Raw genomic sequence first — 21,381 nt, forward strand, 5'->3', positions numbered from 1 at the left:
TCAGCCTCCTGAGAAGCTGGGACTACAGCTGTGCACTAGCACCTCTGGCTGATTTTTTGTTGTTGTTGTTAGGGGCGGGGTCTTGCTATGTTGCCCAAGCTGGTCTTGAACTCCTAGGCTCAAGTGATCCACATGCCTTGGCTTCCCAAATTGCTGAGATTATAGTTATGACCCACTACACCTGGCTGCGCTACCCTATTAAACTTTGTTTTGCCTTGTTTTGTTCTTTTAAAGAAGATTCTGCAACACCCTCTACAGGAGTTCCTAGATATTGAACTTGATGCTTTCCTGAAAATGAATATAAAACATGAACATGTAAAAGTTGAGCTAAGATTTCCCATTATAAGAGAATCTTCACCCTTAGATGAGTAAACTTATTTTAAAACTGTAGTTATGATTAAAATAGTTAAGTATTTGTAAATTCTTTAATGTTACAGCACCTAATGGCCATCTCAAACACTCAAATTAGCATGGAGTCAACATTGAATACAGATAAAAGATATTTTCCCATTAAAATTCTTATTTCAGCTGGGCACTGTGGCTCACGCCTGTAATCCCAACACTTTGGGAGGCCAATTCAGGCGGATCACCTGAGGTTGGGAGTTTGAGACCAGTCTAACCAATATGGAGAAACCCCTTCTCTACTAAAAATACAAAAAAAAGAAAAAAAATTAGCCAGTCATAGTGGCACTTGCCTGTAATCCCAGCTACTTGGGAGGCTGAGGCAGGAGAATCTCTTGAACCTGGAAGGCAGAGGTTGTGGTGAGCCAAGATTGTGCCATTGCACTCCAGCCTGGGCAATAAGAGCGAAAATCTGTCTCAAAAAAAAATAAAAATAAAAATAAAAAATAAAATTCTTATCTCAAAATTAACTTATTTGAGTTTTAGTGAAGATACATTTATTTATTTTATCTTTTTTTTTTTTTGAGACAGAGTCTCGCTCTGTCGCCCAGGCTGGAGTGCAGTGGCACAATCGCGACTCACTGCAACCTCCACCTCCGGGGTTCAAGCGATTCTCCTCCCTTAGTCTCCCAAGTAGCTAAGATTACAGACACCCCCATGTCCAGCTAATTTTTGTATTTTTAGTAGAGACAGGGTTTCACCATGTTGGCCAGGCTGATCCTGAACTCCTGACCTAAAGTGATCCACCTGCCTCGGCCTCCCAAAGTGCTGAGATTACAGGCGTGAGCCACTGTGCCCAGCCTGAGGAAATATTTAATTAGCAGAGAAATTTACTTATTTTTTTGGTTGGGAAAAAGAACTTGCTGATGGTGATTGCATAGCTGATATGGACATGTAGGCATGGATATAACTGACATTTAATGACATTTCCAGAACTCACATTCTTGGATTGGGTGTTTTCTCAGAAGCGACAGGGTTCCTTCGGTCGTCATCAAGTTTGCTTGCACAAACCCTATTCAAGGGTTGCATTTGTTGGGCTGGATCCAGAGTGCAGCCTGACTGGGGGCTTTGGGCATGATGGATCGGGGTGACTCTCTGATGCAGAGCTCCTGCGACACTGAACCATGCCACTGAATCTGGAAAATAATTATGTTAAATCTTCCCAGTAACATAAATCTCCTCTTCCATTATTTCCTTTGTTATGGTTTTTATCTGAAAATTGAAAACAAAATAGAACACTTATTGGTGACATCATGACTTAGCTCACTTTACTTTTGTAGCTTTCAAATGGACTCATTGCTTTTCCCACAAACTTTTCTGCCTATGAGACAGTCCCATGTTTCTTGTGTGTGAAGTCTTGCTCTAGACTATTATGCAAAAGACTGTCAGGGCAGAAGAACTTGATCCAGGAGACTTTTAAGAACTTGTTACTGAAAGTGAGACCCTTAGTCCAGTGGGATTGGCATTGTCTGGGAGCTCATAGATATGACACCAAACCAGGTACATTCTGCCAGCACCACACAGTAAGGCAATCGTGGTGACGGTGGGTTTTGCAAAAGAGGAAAGATTCATTCACAGGGCAGCCCAGCCAGGAGATGGGAGAACAGCTCTCAAATCTACCTCCTCAAGGATAGTGCTTAGGGATATTTATGGAGTAATGAATTAGGATGGTCTAAGGTGGGGGAAGGTAATTGAGGGTGGGGGGAAATGAGGTAATTGGTGATCTGAGCAAGTGTAGTCTGGGCTCATGGCTCTTCCTAGGATACGTGGTCAGAAAATAGCAGTGTTAACATGATCTGAGGGTGGAGTTTTGGCCCTGTGATGGCAAATGTCACTTTTTGGACATCCATGCAGGTGCATTCGGAGGGCTGGTGATCTCAGCTGGTTTTAACTGGATAGGGGCTGCCCCAAGTTCCCGAAAGACAACTTAAGCAATTGTTACTATGGTGACATATATGTCAGAGTGTTATTTATAGGGAAGCTAGTGAAGGCTAAGTTACAGCATTTAGCAGCCTGCCTTTAAGCTATGTGGGTTTAAAAAATCAGCAAGCAGCAAAAATCAACAAGGTGCAAGCAACTTAAAAAATTAGCCCTCAGTAGCAGGTGTGGTGGCTCACACTTGTAATCCCAACACTTTGGAAGGCCGAGGCAGGCGGATCACGTGAGGTTGGGAGTTTGAGACCAGCCTGGCCAACATGGAGAAACCCCGTCTCTACTAAAAATACAAAAATTAGCCGGGTGTGGTGGCACATGCTTGTAATCCCAGCTACTCGGGAGGCTGAGCAGGGAGAATCACTTGAACCCAGGAGGCGGAGGTTTCGGTGAGCTGAGACCGCACCACTGCACTCCAGCCTGAGCAACAAGAGCAAAACTCCATCTCAAAAAAAGAAAAAAAAAAAAAGGTTAGCCCTCGGTTTCAGAAATGTAGAATATTAGGGCCTACCCTGGATCTACTGAACCAGAATCTGCATTTTATTACATTTCTCAGGTGATTCATGGGCACACTGCAGTTGAAGAAATGCTGCTTTAAGACGCCTGCCAAGACAATAACTACTGCCACTGTATAGACTATGAATGGGAGAAAAAAGTAACTCCTCCTCAACCCTCATACGTTTGTAGTTGGGACAGACTCACAAGAAAAGACAGATTAACAAGAGAAAAACAAGCAAGTGTTTTAATGCATGCAGTGCACGTCCTGTGGGAGAAAAGTAACTCAAAGCAGTGGCTTTAGGAGTCTGGCTTATGTCCTATATTCGACAAAGAACAATAAATTTCAGAGAAGTGACAAGACAAAGGGAAAGCCGTCCCAGGATTCTAGAAGTGGGAAAATGTAGGAAGGCAAATTTATGGGAAATGAACGGAGTGAAGTCCACTGGCAGAATCTCCTGGCTTTGTTGCCGAGCTGATAAAAGGTTGTAAAGAAGAATTTACATCCTGGCTTTAGGTGGGAAATAGGGGGAGGGTAGAAGACCTTTTGTCTTTGCAATTCTCTGCCCTGCTTTTAGGCAAACAGAAGGAAGGCAAAGAGCTTTTCTGAGTCGCTTCTTAATTGCCTTTAGCTCAAAAAACATTTATGTCAAAGAGGCATATTTTGAGGTGACACATTCTGGTTTCTTTAAACACATACTCCTGAATACTGATTATTAAGCTGGGTCTCCACTCCAAGGGCTGTGCTAAGTGTTTTTATGCATTGTCTCGTACAGATTTCGCATCAAATTCATCAAAGAGAAGATTATTCTCATTTTGCACCTGAAGAAGCTGAAACCACAGAAGGGCTAAATAACTTTCTTCTACTTTTTTTTTTTTTTTTGAAACAGAGTCTTGCTCTGTTGCCCAGGCTGGATGGAGTACAATGGCATGATCTTGGCTCACTGCAACCTCCATCTCCCAGATTCAAGCAATTCTCCTGCCTCAGCCTCCTGAGTAGCTGGCACTACAGGTGCCCCCCACCACACCTGGCTAAGTTTTGTACTTTTATGAGAGATGGGGTTTTGCCATGTTGGCCAGTCTGGTCTCGAACTCCTGACCTTGTGATCTGCCTGCCTCGGCCTCCCAAAGTGCTGGGATTACAGGCATGAGCCACCACATCCAGCCAATAATTTTCTTAAGGTTAAGCATCTAGTGTGTATCAGAGCAGGAATTTGAATGATTATCCACTTGCCATCAAAGTTTATCCTCTTGGTCACTGTAATTTGTTTATTTCATTCAAAAAATGTTGTCAGCACCCTCATTTGAGGTGTTAAAAGACAATTTTCATATAAAGGTAAAACCATGTATTTCATACAGATATGAAATTGATCACTTTTAAAATATTTATTTTATTATTTTTATTTTTTAGGCAGAGTCTCACTCTGTCACCCAGGAGTTCAGTGGTGTGATCGTGGCTCACTGCAGGCTTGAACTCCTGGGCTCAGGCAATCCTCCTGTCTCAGCTTCTGGAGTAGCTGGGACTACAGGCATGTACTACCATGCCTGGCTATTTCTTTTTTTTTTTTTTTTGAGACGGAGTCTCGCTCTGTCGCCCAGGCTGGAGTGCAGTGGCTGGATCTCAGCTCACTGCAAGCTCCACCTCCCAGGTTTACGCCATTCTCCTGCCTCAGCCTCCCGAGTAGCTGGGACTACAGGCACCCACCACCTCGCCCGGCTAGTTTTTTGTATTTTTAGTAGAGATGGGGTTTCACCGTGTTAGCCAGGATGGTCTCGAACTCCTGACCTCGTGATCCACCCGTCTCGGCCTCCCAAAGTGCTGGGATTACAGGCTTGAGCCACCGCGCCCGGCCCTGGCTATTTCTTAAATTTTTTTTTATAAAGATGAGTTCTTGAAATTTTGCTCAGGCTGCTTTCGAACTCCTGGGCTCAACCGTAAAGACTGAATTTAAATCATCAGTGAGAAAACTGGAAAGGTGTTATAACCAGTTCAAAGGAGAATCCACAGAATAGATACATTTACATGTATAGATCAGAACTATCGAGCTGAGTGTGTCAATGGAGGCAGAACTACCTTTTCGTTGTGGTGTGGAGAGGGAGAGTTGCCTCTCCCCTGGACACAATTCATTTGCTTGCCTATGGATAAGAATTATTTTGCATTGCTATCAGTTAGGCACCATTTATAGAATTGCAAAAGAGCTCTGCTAAAGAAGAAAGTATTCATGACACTTGTTAAAACAGTAAGGCAGAATGAGCAATCAACTGAGATAACTCAGTACCTTCAGACCAGTCTAGAGTAAGAGAATATTGTTGGAAATCGGTTAAAAAAGACAGAAACACTGCACTGTGGGTGAATTCCACCCTGACTCTACACTTTTAGGCTTGCTTCCCATAGCCAAGGACCTGTCACTTCTGGACCAGTGAAATGAGACACGGATGCTCATGTTGGCAACTTGTTTTCAATGTGTTTCTATTTTATCTTATCTCTACTTGCCTAAATACACCATTTCCTAGTTTGGGTCCTACTCTTGCACACTGAATTTGAAGTTTTCATAAATCTCCATATCAAACCTGTCCTTTTGATAACTCCCACTTCAGGCGACCTCAGGTAAGCCAATACTTTCTGACTGCCCAAAGGACCCAATCACGCCTGAGCCAGGCCCATCTGTTTCCCCGTTTGGGGTAATCTGTGGGGTGCAGGGAGACTGAAATTCAGAAGAAGTGAGTCTGTGAGGTTCATTCCTGTGAATCCCTCCCTTAACATTAGAGCGATGGGCAGCGATCGTGTTCACGGTATAGGGAAAATTTTGTGCCACAATGGATAGGTTTGCACTGTTTAGATCACATACCTCTTTGACTTTTAGTTTTGTTGTTTTCTTGGAGACAGAGTCTCACTTTGTCACCCAGGCTGGAGTGCAGTCGTGTGATCTCGGCTCACTGCAATCTCCACCTCCTGGGTTCAAGCAACTCTCCTGCCTCAGCCTCCCGAGTAGCTGGGATTACAGGTATGTGCCACCATGCCCGGCTAAGTTTTGTATTTTTAGTAGACACGGGGTTTCATCATGTTAACCAGGCTGGTCTCAAACTCTGACCTTATGTAGTCAACCAACCTCAGCCTCCCAAAGTGCTGGGATTACAGATATGAGCCACTGCACCTGGCCAGATCACACACCTCTGAGTTATCTGATTCTGATCCTGTGGGAGCTATTTGATAACTCCGAGTTGCAGTTAATTGATAGCAATGTGAAATAATTCTTGTCCATAAATATGCAAATTATGTCCTTCGTGGTAGAGGTCCTATGACTCACCCTGCCCCTTATCCTGCCAGTTCTTTTATTGGCACATTCATCTTAATATTCCTGATCTGTAAAGGTGGTGGTGCTCCACATTCTCCTTTGAACTGCTTCCCTCATTATGAGTAGAATAAACACTTTCACATATATTCATTTTACATGTGCATGAGAGTTACAATTTTGCTTTTTTTTTTTTTTTTTGAGACAGAATCTCCCTCAGTCATCCAGGCTGGAGTGCAGTGGTGCAATCAAAGCATATTGCAGTCTCCACCTCCCAGGCTCAAACAATCCTCCCACCTCAGCTTCCTGAGTAGCTGGGACCACAGGCACACACCCACCTCCACATCTGGCTAATTTTTAAATTGTATGTAGAGACAGGAGTCTCACTAAGTTACCCAGGTTGGTCTCAAACTCCTAGGCTCAAGACCCTCCCCTACCTTGGCCTCCCAACATACTGGGATTACAGGTGTAAGCCACCACATCCGGCTGCTTTTACACTGTTGAAAACTATCTTTCAACTATGGTAGGAGAGCAAAATACATTATGGTAACTGACTCAGAAGCAGAGAACTAGCTAATTAATCTTCATTGAGGGTAACTGAAGGCAAATAAAAGCCAACTAAGCAGAGATTATTTGCAGACATTTTTGCAATTTTAAGCTGCCTGCAATGTTTGTGGATAAAAGAATGAAGTTCTATGAAGTCATTTTAGGAAAAGTTCCTCTATTTTGAATTAAATGGCATTCACCAAAACACAGAATCATGGTTTCTTGAAATTAATATGATTACAGAAGATAGCTGGCTTTCATTCTGCAAGCTCAGATGGTAATTGTGTGTTTACTTGTCTGTCATCCCCACCAGGCTGTTTGCTTCAAGGCAGCAAAGAAACTGTCTTGTACCTTGTTTTATCTCCAGAACCATTCTCTGGCACAGATATCCAGTGAATGATGAAATTAAAAGGCAGCCACAATCTGCCCCTCATCTTTGTAGGCACCATAACTTGATTTTGTCAGTTCCTGAGATAATGGATATATGAAGGCAGACTTTTGTTAACCAGATTCATACAAGATGATTTATAAACCAGAATATTAATTTGTTAATTAAAAAGAATACTCAAACCATGCAGTACTTAGGATGCTTGCCTTTCTCCCTCAGGAAAACTACATGGTGTGTATGTGTTGGGGGGCAGTGGCTACATTATAATTAGAAGTTTGCTTAATGAGCTGCAAGTTGGAATACAGGTAATGACTGTGGCCTCTGTCCCACGGGCAGGTCAGCCTGTTACATCCCACTACAGTGTTCAGGATGCTGGTGGCTAGGATGCTCTCCTGGCTCCTCATCCCTGGAATGAGGACATAGTGTTTCTAAGTATACAGAAAGAACCTTATAACTAGTTGGGTTTTCTGTTCTTTGATAATATTCCCTGTCTATTAAAGCATTCTTTCTTCAGAGAGTAACAATGATTTGGTTTTAAGCTTTACATTTAAATTTATAATCCTGTTTTAGCCCCTGTATGGTCACTGTAAATAGAATTTGGGATATTCTTGAAACTCCTTTGTCACCCATATGCAGATTATTCTTTGGGATGTTTTACTTGGCCAGGGGACTGATTGCATGATTGTATTAATTATGAGTCATATGCAGAGGGTGACATCAATTCTAAGTTTTAGAGGTCTTTGTGGATGATTGGTAAGCACTTCTGGCATTATTTTATAGGGATTGAATAGTTTGTTTCCTTCAAGAGGCATTCTTCACATTATCAGAGTCTTAATTTTTTTTTTTTTTTCTTTCTTAAGATGGAGTCTTGCTTGCTCTGCCACCCAGACTGGAGTGCAGTGGTGCAATCTCAGCTCACTGCAACCTCTGCCTCCCAGGTTCAGGTGATTCTCCTGCCTCAGCCTCCTGAGTAGCTGGGATTACAGGCACGTGCCACCGTGCCTAGCTAATTTTTGTATTTTCAGTAGAGACGGGATTTTGCCATGTTGACCAGCCTGCACTTGAACTCCTGACCTCAGGTGATCCACCTGCCACAGCCTCCCAAAATGTGGGATTACAGGCGTGAGCCACCATGCCTGCCCCAGAGTCTTAATTTTTCTTTTTTTTTTTTTTTTTTTTTTTGAGACGGAGTCTCACTCTGTCCCTCGGGCTGGAGTGCAGTGGCCGGATCTCAGCTCACTGCAAGCTCCGCCTCCCGGGTTTACGCCATTCTCCTGCCTCAGCCTCCCGAGTAGCTGGGACTACAGGCGCCCACCACCTCGCCCGGCTAGGTTTTTGTATTTTTTAGTAGAGACGGGGTTTCACCGTGTTAGCCAGGATGGTCTCGAACTCCTGACCTCGTGATCCGCCCGTCTCGGCCTCCCGAAGTGCTGGGATTACAGGCTTGAGCCACCGCGCCCGGCGAGTCTTAATTTTTCTTACTTGGTAGTAGCCACTGTAGTCTTTAAGTTTTTGGCTATTCTGTGGAATCTTGTCAGCGGGGCTTGTAAAGTGATCACTCTCAACTCAAGAATGACTTATACAGATATAAATTTTTAAAAGCACATCAACCATATGTGGATAACCGTGATAGCAGAACTGCTTGTTTTTGTGTATCTTTTCTTTCCAACCTTATTAAAGATTCCCCCCCCCCCAACATACTGAAGTGATGAAAACATGCCTAAAGTCTTTGTTGCCAGTACCAAACAAATTCTGTAATCAAATAATAAAAGCAGCCAGAAGCCATAATGTAAGACTGGAAGGAATTAAAAAAGGGAAATGTGCACCAATTAATGGTTAACAAATACAGGCAGGGGCCGGGCAGTGGATGGTTTTGCATGCCCAGTTAATAAGGAGTACAGAGCACATCTCAAGAGTGATGGGGATGGAAGGTCTTTGAGCAGGGAAATGATGATGTGATCAAATGTGCACAGGAGGCCGGGCACGGTGGCTCATGCCTGTAATCCCAGCACTTTGGGAGGCCAAGGTGGGCAGATCACTTGAGGTCAGGAGTTCGAGACCAGCCTGGCCAACATGGTGAAATCCCGTCTCTGCTAAAAATATAAAAATTAGCCGGACTTGGTGGCAGGCGCCTGTAATCCCAGCTACTCAGGGGGCTGAGGCAGGAGAATCGCTTGAACCCGGGAGGCAGAGGTTGCACTGAGCCGAGAATGCGCCATTTAACTCCAGCCTGGGGGACAAGAGTGAGACTTCGTCTGAAAAAAAAAAAATGTGCACACAAGACAACCCACTGCAGAGGAAATGAGGATGGAGCTGAAGGGGAAAGAGGTTGGCAGAGATGTTTAGAGGAAGCCAGCAGGCTAAGACACGAGACATAGAGCAGTGTGTGGGGGAACACCGGTAAACTGAATACCAGCCACTTACTTTAAATCCACATCAGAAAAAGAAGACTCATAGGAAACACCCACTCTTATGCACTGGCCCAAGAAAGAACCTGTGAAAGGACCCTGAATAGTAGTCAGAGGTCAAAGGACAAGAAGAGAGGACTGTGGTGGAAACCAGGTACTGAGTGAGTTGTTAGCGGTTCACATACCCTCGGAGGTGAAGTGGCAAATGTTGAAAGAGCTCTTGGACTTGGTGATGCTTTCCAACAATGGTTTAGTGGATTTGCAGGTAAAGAAAAGGGACAAGAGTTGGTTGCACTCTGAATGAAAGGTAAGGCAATAGATGAAGGAGCATAGCAGAATGGGTGATTTTGTTTGTTTTTGATTTTGAGATGGAATTGAGCTGGGAAAGGAGACCGTGGTAGGGAGAAGGGAAAGATTCAGGAGAGAGAAAAATCACGGGATGGGCTGGATCTCAGAGGAGATAGAGGGATGTGATGGCAGGTGGATTATTCTTTTGTGAGAGGGGAGACATTTCTTTCTCTGAGATGGAAAGTCAGGATGGTTTGTATTTACAGGCCAATGCTCACCCACCTGCATCATGTTTCTCTGAAAAAGGAGAACAGTTAAATGAGAAGTTAGGAGTCCAGAGAACAGGCAGACAATAGGAAACAGTGGATGCCTGGTATAGCCGTGGAGGGAACTGGGCATGTAATGGAATTGCCAAGGTACACAAAAGGCCCTGCAAATTGGACACCATGAATTTACCAAGGCACCAACCCACCCGCATGAGTTTTTTTCCAGCACGCCTCATGTGTCAGGTATAGGAATATAGGATGCCAGGGGCTGTATTGCTACGTTATTGCAGATTTGCCAGGTGACAAGATGTCAGTGGATCAGGGAATTGAGAGGGCTGTCAAGATGTGACAAATGCTACAAGTGGGCAGAAAAATAATCTTGCACAGTGACATGTGAGCAAAGATTATGATCTTCTAATGGAGCAATTAGAGAAGCACTGGCAGAACAGTTAGAGCCATCTCCACGCATGGGTCGGAGGCTTCTCATGCTAAGCTGACTACAGAGTTCTAGCAGAACACCATGAGGGTAGTAGCCATGGTCTCTCCCATGACTTGTCTCTTTGTGGGCAAGCTCAACTGTATAGTTTGGCAGTTCTGTTGTGAACAGGTCCTTTCTTTCTGTTTCAGCTAATTCTGATAAGAAGTTTTTTTTTTTTTTTAATTTGTGTGTGTGTGTGTGTATGTATGTGGTTTTTTTTTTTTTTTTTTTTTTTGAGTTTCACTCTTGTTGCCCAGACTGGAGTGCAATGGCGCGATCTTGGCTCACTGCAACCTCCGCCTCCCGGGTTCAAGTGATTCTCCTGCCTCAGCCTCCCGAGTAGCTAGGATTACAGGCACCCACCACCACATCCGGCTAATTTTTTATTTTTAGTAGAGATAGGGTTTCTCCATGTTGGTCAGGCTGGTCTTGAACTCCCGACATCAGATGATCCACCCACCTTGGCCTCCCAAAGTGCTGGGATTACGGGCATGAACCACTGCACCCAGCAAGTTTTTAAGAAGTGCTTTCAACAGAAAATCGGAATAAAATTTAAAAAAAAATTTTTTTAGTCTCAGAATTGACAGAAACAGAATTCATACTTCGAGCCTGCAAGAATCTGGTCCCAGGGTTTTTGTTCTTAGAGTTTGCTTAGCAACCCTACTGAATCCTATTCTTTTTCTCTCCCTAGCCTCAACTGCTCAGACTTCTAACTTGGTTAGTTTTAGGTGGGTCCTTCTCCATTCATATCCTGGCCTTCTACCTGGAAAGGAGCTCTCCTGCAGCAAGATGTGATATGATCCCCAGTGTATTAGTCGATTTTAATGCTGCTGATAAAGATATACCCGAGACTGGGTAATTTAAAAGAAAAAGAGATTTAATGGACTCACAGTTCCACGTGGATGGGGAGGCCTCACAATCATGGCAGAAGGCAAAAGGCACGTCTTACATAGTGGTAGACAAGAGAGAGAATGAGAATCAAGTGAATAGGGTTTCCCCTTATAAAACCATCAGACTTATTCACTACCATGAGAACGGTATGGAGGAAACTGCCCCCATGATTCAATTATCTCCAACAGGGTCCTTCCCACAACACGTGGGAATTGTGAAAGCTATAATTCAAGATGAGATTTGGGTGGGGACACAGTCGAACCATATCACCCAGTAATCCTTCCTGGGCTTACACATCAACCCACGCTTGTCTTGCAGCCATCTCTTGTGCCACTACGTTGTTTCTGGTTCAGAGTCTTTGCAATTTCTACTTTCACCTTGATCAATTTCTCTCAATCCCCTATGACTTGTCTGAGAGATGTCCCCAAATCAGCATTTTTTTTAGAAAGGACTCAACCCAACGTCTTCGCTTGTGGTGTGCACCAACCTCTTAGAAGGGATCTGCTCACAGCTAGTGTCCTGTCACATCCCAGAATTGAGAAGGTCTCTTTTTGGAGCAAGTTTGAACGACATTAGATGAAAAAAGGAAGAAAACTCTGAAGACTCTTGAAATGAAAAGGAGGGGACAGGGAAGATATAGAGGCAAAGATAACTAAAAGGGCTTCCCTGTCTATACCTTTCATTACTAGGTGACTTCTTACCAGTGTGAGATGTTCCCTACCTCTATGGCAATAACAATGACTAATTTGAGGAAATAATGCGATAATGACTTTGAGAGAATAAGAACACAATTATTTACTGACTTCTACTTGTCAGGTGTTTTTATACACATCCCCATTAAATTCCTAAAATTCCTTTACTGGGTAAGGACTTTTTTTTTTTTTTTTAAAGGCAATCCCAAAGTTTGAAAGCTAAAGTCAAAGAGTGGAGTCTGGATTCAGAGACTGGCCTTGCTGACTCCAAAGACCCTGTTTGGTCCCCAGGACTTCATTCTGTCACCTCCACTTCTACCCCAGATCCTCTCATTTGTTTCCATGTATCTTCTGTGATTTTAGTTTGCCCAACTAAACCTGTTCTGAGTTTTTATTTAAAAAGATAATCTATCTGATTTAAGAAGAGGCATAGGAGACACAATCCTATTGGTGCCTACCAGTCACAGTTTCACAATTCAAAACTGCAACACCATCATAATTCAAAGCATTGCTGGCTTGGTAATTCACTTCATGAACGGTCCTGCTTGCATAAAATACATGGCAAATGGGAAATAAACAAATCCTTGGACGGCATGATAATACATTCAGAAAGCACAGAGGGTGATGTGTGGAGACTTAACTAGAGGGAGGTGGGAAGGAAGTGGCGGGGGAGATAAATCCTTTCAGGATTAAGAGGGACTTTGGTGAGCCCATGTGTACTCTGCAGGCAGTGTTTTTAGAGAGCATTTCTGAGAAATATTGGAGAATTAATTATGAATCTGTCTTGTTTATTTCTTTACCTTTATGCCTTCCTATCCCTCACTTCCCACATCCAATCTTCTATGAATTCCTGTCAGTCTTGCCTCTAGAGTGGATCTCAAATCTGTCCACTTCTCTTCCCGCTGATGGACACAAGTGTGGTGAAGTCTCCAGTCACACCTGTGTCAGATCTCCTCCCTGGGGACACAGGAGGGTGGTTCATTTCTGATTCCCAGGTTGCAATCAGGTGGGGCATGTGACCAGCTCTGGCTAATGATGCATTGTAATTCTGGCTCAAACATTTGGATATAGGGCAAGACCTTCCAGCATGTTCTTCTCTTGCCATATCAATTATGGAAGCAGGTTATTGAAATGAAGGTGCCATAAGACTGAAGCAATTTGGATCACTGTATTAGTCAGAGTTCTCCAGAAAAACAGAAGCAATAGAGAGATAGCAAGAGATTTATTATGAGGGATTAACTCCCATAATTAGGGGAGGCTGAGAAGTCCCAGGACCTGCCTTCTCCAAGCTGGAGCCCCAGGAAAGCCAGTGGTGTAGTTCAGTCTAAGCTCAAAGGCTGAGGAGACTTTGATGGAAACCAGGGGGCCAACAGTTTAAGTCCCAGTCTGAATATGAAGGCCCTAGAACCAGGAGCACCGATGTCCAAGGGCAAGAGAAAACGACATCCAAGCTCAAGAAGAAAAAAGTGAACTCACCCTTCCTCTACCTTTTTGTTCTATCCAAGTGCTTAGCAGATTGGATGCCGCCACCCACGTTGGTGACGGCAGCCTTCACTCCATCTACTGATTGAAATGCTCATCTGTTCCAGAAATACCTTCACAGCCACACCCAGAAATCACGTTTTACCAGTTATCTGGGCACCCCTTTGCCCAGTGAAGTTGACACAGAAAATGAACCATCACAAGCCCTAAACCACATGGAGCACAGCTGCCCTAGATGGGCCTCCAGACATACAGTGGGCATTTCATGGGCAAGAAACAAACTTTTGTTTTATAAGCAACTGAGAGCTTGACGTTGTTTTTTATCACATCATAGTCTATTCTATCCTGACAAGTAAAAGGAGTTGCCATCGTCTCTCTCTCGTGGAGTCCTGCAGAAACCTCCTAACTTTTTCACTTCCTCTCTTGCCCCATTTCTCTGCAATCACCCCACGGCTCTTCAGCCTTGAATCCTATTATCTTTTCAGTTCCTCAGATAATCCAGACTGCTCCCCATTTTGGAACCACTGCACATTTATTTTTTTGAGACAGGGTCTTACTCTGTCACCCAGGCTGCAATGCAGTGGCCCGATCATGGCTCATTGCAGCTTTGGAATCCTGGGCTCAAGTGATTCGCCTGCTTCAGCTCCCCAAAGTGCTGGGACTGGAGGTGTGAGCCACTGCGCCTGGCCTGCACACACTTTTTCCTCTGCCTTGAATGCACTACCCGCTTGGTTTGGATCATCCTTGGGTGTCTCCACCTAAATGACACTCCCTTGGAGGCCTCCTCTGAGCCCTTGGTGTGAGTAGAGACTTACTCTTCTGAGCCACCTACTCTGGTTCAACCATAACCAATCACAGTTCATAATTCCATATTCATTTGTGTGGTTATTTGTTGATTGATCTTTTTCCTTAATCAGACTGTAAGCTCCATTAGGGAATGAGACCATGTCTATTTTCTCTTCCTCTCTGTTCTAAATAACCTAAATATATATATATATATATTATTATATATATATATTATTATATATATTAAATTATATATATTTATATATATTTATTAAATATATATATAAATAACCTAAATATATATATATATTTTCTTCTTTTTGAGACAGAGTCTCACTGTTGCCCAGGCTGGAGTGCAATGGCGCAAACTTGGCTCACTGCAAGCTCCACCTCCTGGCTTCACACCATTCTCCTGTCTCAGCCTCCCGAGTAGCTGGGACTACAGGCGCCTGCCACTACGCCTGGCTAATTTTTTTTGTGTTTTTAGTAGAGACAGGGTTTCACCGTGTTAGCCAGGATGGTCTCGATCTCCTGACCTCATGATCCGCCCGCCTTGGCCTCCCCAAGTGCTGGGATTACAGGCATGAGCCACCGCACCCGGCCGCATATATATTTTTTAAGTCTAAGGAAAGAGATAGTTGATTTTTGTTGAGCACTTAATATATGTGATGCATGTTACAAGTGGTTTACATTGTTTTCTTAGCATATATATATCATGGCAATAACACTATGAGGTAAGTACAATTTGTTATCCTTGATTTAGAAATATGGAAGTCTATGCCTGGAGTGGGTTAAATAACATGCCTGTGTCCATGAGGCTCATTAGGCAGGCTAACTTTGTAACCCATGTCCTTAACCTGACTTTGGATTTTTTTTTCCACCTCCAGTTTTCAAAGTTTATCAAACAAATAGCACCAGGCCAGTATATCGCAGCTATCAGAATAATCAAAGGCCAGATTTGTGTTCATTGTGGAGAGAGTTAATGCTCTCCTATGTCTGCATGTTTTCTACCAAAGAAAACATCTCTTAAAAATAAATGTGGCTGGGCATGGTGGCTCACGCCTGTAATCCCAGCACTTTGGGAGGCTGAGGCAGGTGGATCACAAGGTCAGGATATCAAGACCATCCTGGCTAATATGGTGAAACCCCGTCTCTACTAAAAAAATACAAAAAATAAGCCGGATGTGGTGGCGGGCGCCTGTAGTCCCAGCTGCTCGTGAAGCTGAGGCAGGAGAATGGCATGAACCCAAGAGGTGGAGCTCGCAGTGAGCTGAGATGCGCCACTGCACTCCAGCCTGGAGGACAGAGCGAGACTCCGTCTCAAAAATAAATAAATAAAAATAAAATAAAATAAATGCAGTGATTAAAACTATTAAATAACTTGTTCATTGTAAATACTAACCTCAGAATATGAAAACCTGCCAGTATAAAGTCCTCAGAGGAGGGGGCATGATGGCTCATGCCTGTAATCGCAGCACTTTGGGAGGCCAATGTGGGTGGATCATCTAAGGTCGAGAGTTTGAGACCAGCCTGACCAATATGGAGAAACTCCGTCTCTACTAAAAATACAAAATGAGTGGGGCGTGGTGGCAGGTGCCTGTAACCCCAGCTACTGGGGAGGCTGACGCAGGAGAATCGCTTGAACCACGGAGGCGGAGGTTGCAGTAAGCTGAGATCGTGCCATTGCACGCCAGCCTGGGCAACAAGAGCGAAACTCCATCTCAAAAAAAAAAAAAGTCCTCAAAATAGAGTTCTTTTATGTTTGACTTTAGAGCATAAGCTTTTTCTTTTTCTTTTTTTTTCATTTAGACCCATCAGAGGTGAAAATATTAATTTCCTTTTCCATGGAGAAATCCAATAATGGAGTAAAAATCAGACTTCATTTGGACACACCTTATCAATTAAATCTGATTTTTGTTAACAATATCTTATAAGCTCTCATTGTAAATCAATCTTTTTAAAAATCTCTTTCATGAAACAGCACATATCTGAATGAGAAGTCGCCCCAACTGACGGAGAAATGCAAAAATCTGCAATATGGCATTGAGTCTTTCTCTAACAAAACGAAAGGGTAAGTTCTACTCTTCACATTTAATTTCCTTTTACAATAAGGGTTTTATATTCATAATGGTTGACAGTGTCTCTGAAGTCATTTGGAATATGAGACTGTGCTCACTCTCAGGGTTACCATTGGGCTCTGAAGCTCCTGTTAATGACCAGGATGGACCAGGGGCCAAACAGTGTGCACCAGGGTCAGACCCTGGCAGTGGGACTCAACTTATCTGTCCCTGGATCTGCATTTGTTAAAAATACCATGTAGGAGCCAGGTGCAGTGGCTCATGGCTATAATCCCAGTGCTTGGAGAGGCAGAGGCTAGAGGATTGCTTGCGGCCAGGAGTTTGAGACCAGGCTTAGCAACATAGCAAGACCCCCATCTCTAAAAAAAAAATAATTAAAATTGGGTGGCATGTGCCTGTAATCCCAGCTACTCAAGAGGCTGAGGCAGGAGGATGGTTTGAACCCAGGAGTTCAAGATTGCAGTGAGCTATGATGGCACCACTACATTCCAGCCCAGGGGACAGAGCAAGACCCTGACTCTGAAACTAATTTTTAAAATTAGCTGAGTGTGGTGGCTCGGGTCTGTAGTTTCAGCTATTTAGGAGGTTGAGGAAGGAGAACTGCCTGAGCCCAGGAGTTCAAGGGCAATGATTGCACCACTGTGTCCAACCTGGGTGACAGACCAAGACCCTGTCTCTAAAATCAACCAAAAACGCCCTCAAAACACCATGTAGTTTTACTGGCTAAACTTTTACAGGCCCTCAATCCTTTCTGAGAACCTGATATGTATTCTGAACGCTATCCTGGAGAAATACACACTTGTACAAAACTGTGCTTACAATTTCAGCAGGTAAACAATTTACTCCCAGTCTCAGCTGTGACACCCCCTCAGCTTCCCCAGCGCTGCTTACAATCCTGGATTTTAGAGGGTTTGCTACATCATCTCCTTCAAAAAAAGGAAATCCAAGTGCTCCATGCCTCATCTACATGGAAGAGGTACTGGTGGCCTGAGACTCTGATGTGAGAAGCACCGTGCTGATTGTTCCTGGAAGGTGCCCAGTCCAATGGTGCTGGACAAAGGATGTGTGTGTGTTAGGCAGGGACACGAGGTTATACCTGTAACCTCCCTGAAAGGAAGTAATCCAAGTTTCATCTTGCTTTATGGTTGCCTGACATTTGAAGATGGTTCAGGATAATGTAAATGCCCAGTGGGTTTACCTTGCCCACCGCCTAGACAGAACCGATTTATTAAGACAGGGGAATTGCAATGGAGAAAGGGTAATTCACATCGGGGTTTTATTATTCAAATCAGTCTCCCTGAGCGTTTGTTAGGGGATCAGAGTTTTTAGAGATAATTTGAAGGGTAGGCGCTTGGGAAGTGGGGAGTGCTGATGGTCAGGTTAGAGATGGAATCATAGGGAGTTGAAGTGAGTTTTTCTTGCCATCTTCTGTTCCTGGGTGGGATGGCAGAACTGGCTGAGCCAGATTACTCATCTGGGGGTGTCAGCTGATCCATCCAGTGTAGGGTCTGAAAAATATCTCGAGTACTGATGTTAGGTTTTACAACAGTGATGGTATCCCCAGGAGTAACATGGGGAGGTTCAGACTCTTGGAACTAGAGGCCACTTGACCCCTAAACTGTAATTTCTAATCTTGTAGCTAATTTGTTAGTCCTGCAAAGGCAGACTGGTCCCCTGGCAGAAGGGGGTTCTTTCAGGAAAGGGCTATTATCAATTTTGTTTCAGAGTCCAACCACGAACTGAATTCCTTCCCAAAGTTAGTTCAGCCTACGCCCAGGAATAAACAAGGACAGCTTAAAGTTTAGAAGCAAGATGGAGTCAGTTAGGTCTGATTTCTTTCATGTCTTAATTTCCTCAGTTATCATTTTCAAAGATGGTTTCAGTAAGAGGTATTGCTGATTTCCACATGCCAGTCCTATACAAGGAAGACCCAGTGAGTGGTCTTCCTGCCTTCATGTTTTTCACTTTCTCTTCCTATATCATAGTTAAGGAATCTTTCTCATCTCTATATCATAATAATAATGATTCTCTTTCTCTCAGTCTCTCACACACACCTCTTCTTTTAAATGTTAGAAATAGAGTTTATGGGAGGAAGGAGTAAAGCGGCTGCCTCTAATCCATTCCTTCCCTTACCTGGGGGTGTTGGAGGTTGACCTGGGGATAAAGAAACCAAAGTAGGTAATCTGGTTTAACCTGTTTCTCCACTGAGCCTCTGGGTAAATAGACAATGATATTTGCTTAAAGGAAGAAACACATCCATTGAGTGTCCCTAGCAGGCTGATCTCTGGCTGAGGTCCCTGCTTAAAGTCAATGGGATCCGGGATCCAGGATCCAGGAGGCAGGACTCCCTGGAGCATGGCTCAAAGGCTGTGGAACTCTCTGGGTGTAAAAGAGAAACCGTTTAACAATTTAAAGCTTCCTGCTATGTGAGGAAGCCCACGGACTTCACCTAGAAACCTCACCTACTATCCTGGGCCATGTGCAATGTGGGAAGACAGGACTGGGGTGTCTACCCTTGATGTCCCAAGCCTGTCTCTGCTTTGTCTGAGCCTGTTGACACAGCCAGAAATTATATTTTACCAGTTATCTGGGCATGCCTGAGCCCAGTCAAGTTAACACAGAAAATGAACCATTACAAGCCTTAAACTATATGCAGCACAGCTGTCCTAGACCGCCCTCCAGATATACAGTGGGCATTTCATGGGCAAGAAACAAACCTTTGTAAAGCAATTGACAGCTTGGCGTTGTTATCATGTCATAGTCTATTCTATCCTGATAAGTAAAAGGAGTTGCCATCGCTCTCCTAGTGTTCAGCAGAAATCTCTTAACTTTTTCACTTCCCCTCTATCCCCATTTCCCCTCATTTCTCTGCAGATCCTTGAAATTATTAGGAAAGCCTGATACTGGCTAAGATCTCTGATTTGAGTTAAGCGATTTGACAGCAGTCCAATCCTATATGTTAGCTCTGTTTCTCACAAAATGATAGCTCTATTAAAATCCTTGTTTTCTGGGCCGGGCGCAGTGGCTCACACCTGTAATCCTAGCACTTTGGGAGGCTAAGGCGGGTGGATCACCTGAGGTGGGGAGTTCGAGAAACTCCGAACTCCCCTGACGAACATGGAGAAACCCCGCCTCTACTAAAATACAAAATTAGCCGGGCGTGATGACGCAGCCTGTAGTCCCAGCTTCTCGGGAGGCTGAGGCAGGAGAATCGCTTGAACCCAGGAGGCAGAGGTTGCAGTGAGCCAAGATCGCGTCACTGCCCTCCAGCCTGGGCAACAAGAGCGAAACTCCGTCTCAAAAAAAAAAAAATTGTTTTCTTTTCCTTAAATTCCAACTAGCGGGCCTTAAGCTTGCGAGGGGAATCCACGGTGCTGTGTGTCTTCCACGGGCCCCACTGAATCCACTTTCACCCTCACAGCTTTTCACCCCCAGTTTCATCTCTGCCTGACTTCTCCCACGGAGGTTGACTTACATGTAACTCACCAATAGGTTCTGGGCTCTTTTGCCATCCGGTTTTTCTTTGGATTTGACCAAGAAGGAGCATGAAAAAGGGAGGTGAAAGACTTTCCCCGGGACCTTGAAGCTGGCGGGGGGATGCATAACTCCTCCCTTCTCAGGCCCGGTCCCAAGGCGCAAAGCCACTTACGTCATCAGCGTGCGTCAGCAAGGTAGCAGAAACAGGAAGAGAGGTGGCCTGAAGACCAAGAGATAGGCGACCCCGGTACTACGTAGGGGTTACCTCAGTCTGAGACACTTCCTCTTTATAGGAGACTATAAAACCCCTGCCCCGTCCTCATTTGGGGTTGCTGCCCTTTTAGGCTTCAGTCTGTCTGCACTCAGGCTCTTATTAAAACAGCTTGTTGCTCCACACTGCCGTGTGTTGTTAGCCCGCTCTAGGGGTTCAAACCAATACAAGAGCCTTGCGGGAGGAAGGAGAAGAAACTGTTTTTGGTGTCATTGCAAGTTAACTACATGCTTTTCTCTTTTCTTGGAGACAGAGTCTCACTCTGTCACCCAGGCTGGAGTGCAGTGGCATGACACTGACTCACTGCAACCTCCGCCTCCTGGGTTCAAGCGATTCTCCTGCCTCAGTCTGACCGGTAGCTGGGACTATAGGCACACGCTACCATGCCTGGCTAATTTTTGTGTTATTAGTAGAGGCAGGGTTTCACCATATTGGCCAGGCTTCTGACCTTGTGGTCGAACTCCTGACCTTGTGATCTGCCCAACTCAGCCTCCTAAAGTGCTGGGATTACAGGTGTGAGCCACCGTGCCCGGCCTGTGTGTGTGTGTGTGTGTGTGTGTGTGTGTGTGTGACACAGTCTCACTCCGTCGCCCAGGCTGGACTGCAGTGGCGCGAACACAGCTCACTGCAGCCTTGACCTCCTGTACTCAAGCGATCCTCCTACCTGAGCTTCCTGAATAGCCAGGAACACAGGTGCGTGCCACCATGGCTGGCTAATTTTTATTTTTTGTAGAGACAGAGTCTTTCTGCGTTGCCCAGGTTGGTCTCAAACTCCTGGGTGCAAGTGATAGTCCTGTCTTGGTCTCCCAAAGTGTTGTGTTTACAGGCACATGAACCCACAAAATCTGAGACAGGTCTCAGTTAATTTAGAAAGTTTGTTTTGCCAAGATTGAGGATGCGCCCGAGACACAGTCTCAGGAAGTCCTGACAACATGTGCCCAAAGTAGTTGGGGCACAGCCTGGTTTTATACATGTTAGGGAGACATGAGAGCTCTGTGAGGCCTCTGAGCCCAAGCCTGCACTTATACATCATATGGTCTGAGGCAACTGAAGAATCACAAAAAGAAGTGAAAATGGCCAGTTCCTCCCTTAACTGATCACATTACCTTGTGACATTCCTTCTCCTGGATATTAAGTCTCCGGAACTCTCCACCGAGCACCTTGTGACCCCCGCCCCTGCCTGCAAGAGAACAACCCCCTTTAACTGT

General features: G+C 44.4%; 1 protein-coding gene and 1 long non-coding RNA gene across 4 annotated transcripts in view; one reads left to right on the forward strand and one right to left on the reverse strand.

The window, feature by feature from the left end:
• The window catches only part of ST8SIA6 (ST8 alpha-N-acetyl-neuraminide alpha-2,8-sialyltransferase 6), a 144,188-nt gene that overhangs the window by 51,124 nt on the left and 71,683 nt on the right, over positions 1 to 21,381 (forward strand). For 2 of the 3 annotated variants that reach the window (XM_023223269.2, XM_023223271.2), the window contains exon 3: positions 16,329 to 16,418. The exons of the other annotated variant lie outside the window; for it this stretch is intronic. In XM_023223269.2, coding sequence (XP_023079037.1) covers positions 16,329 to 16,418 — 90 coding nt within the window. The remainder of the gene's footprint in view (positions 1 to 16,328; positions 16,419 to 21,381) is intronic. 3 annotated transcript variants of the gene reach the window in all.
• On the reverse strand, positions 1,301 to 20,043 carry LOC111550035. The gene is made up of 3 exons (XR_002733899.1): positions 19,912 to 20,043; positions 7,039 to 7,136; positions 1,301 to 1,614 (listed from the first exon to the last, which is right to left on the reverse strand). It is a non-coding gene; the product is annotated as an uncharacterized LOC111550035 (long non-coding RNA).

Source organism: Piliocolobus tephrosceles, chromosome 9 (assembly GCF_002776525.5).
Source record: "Piliocolobus tephrosceles isolate RC106 chromosome 9, ASM277652v3, whole genome shotgun sequence".
Taxonomy (NCBI): Eukaryota; Metazoa; Chordata; class Mammalia; order Primates; family Cercopithecidae; genus Piliocolobus; species Piliocolobus tephrosceles.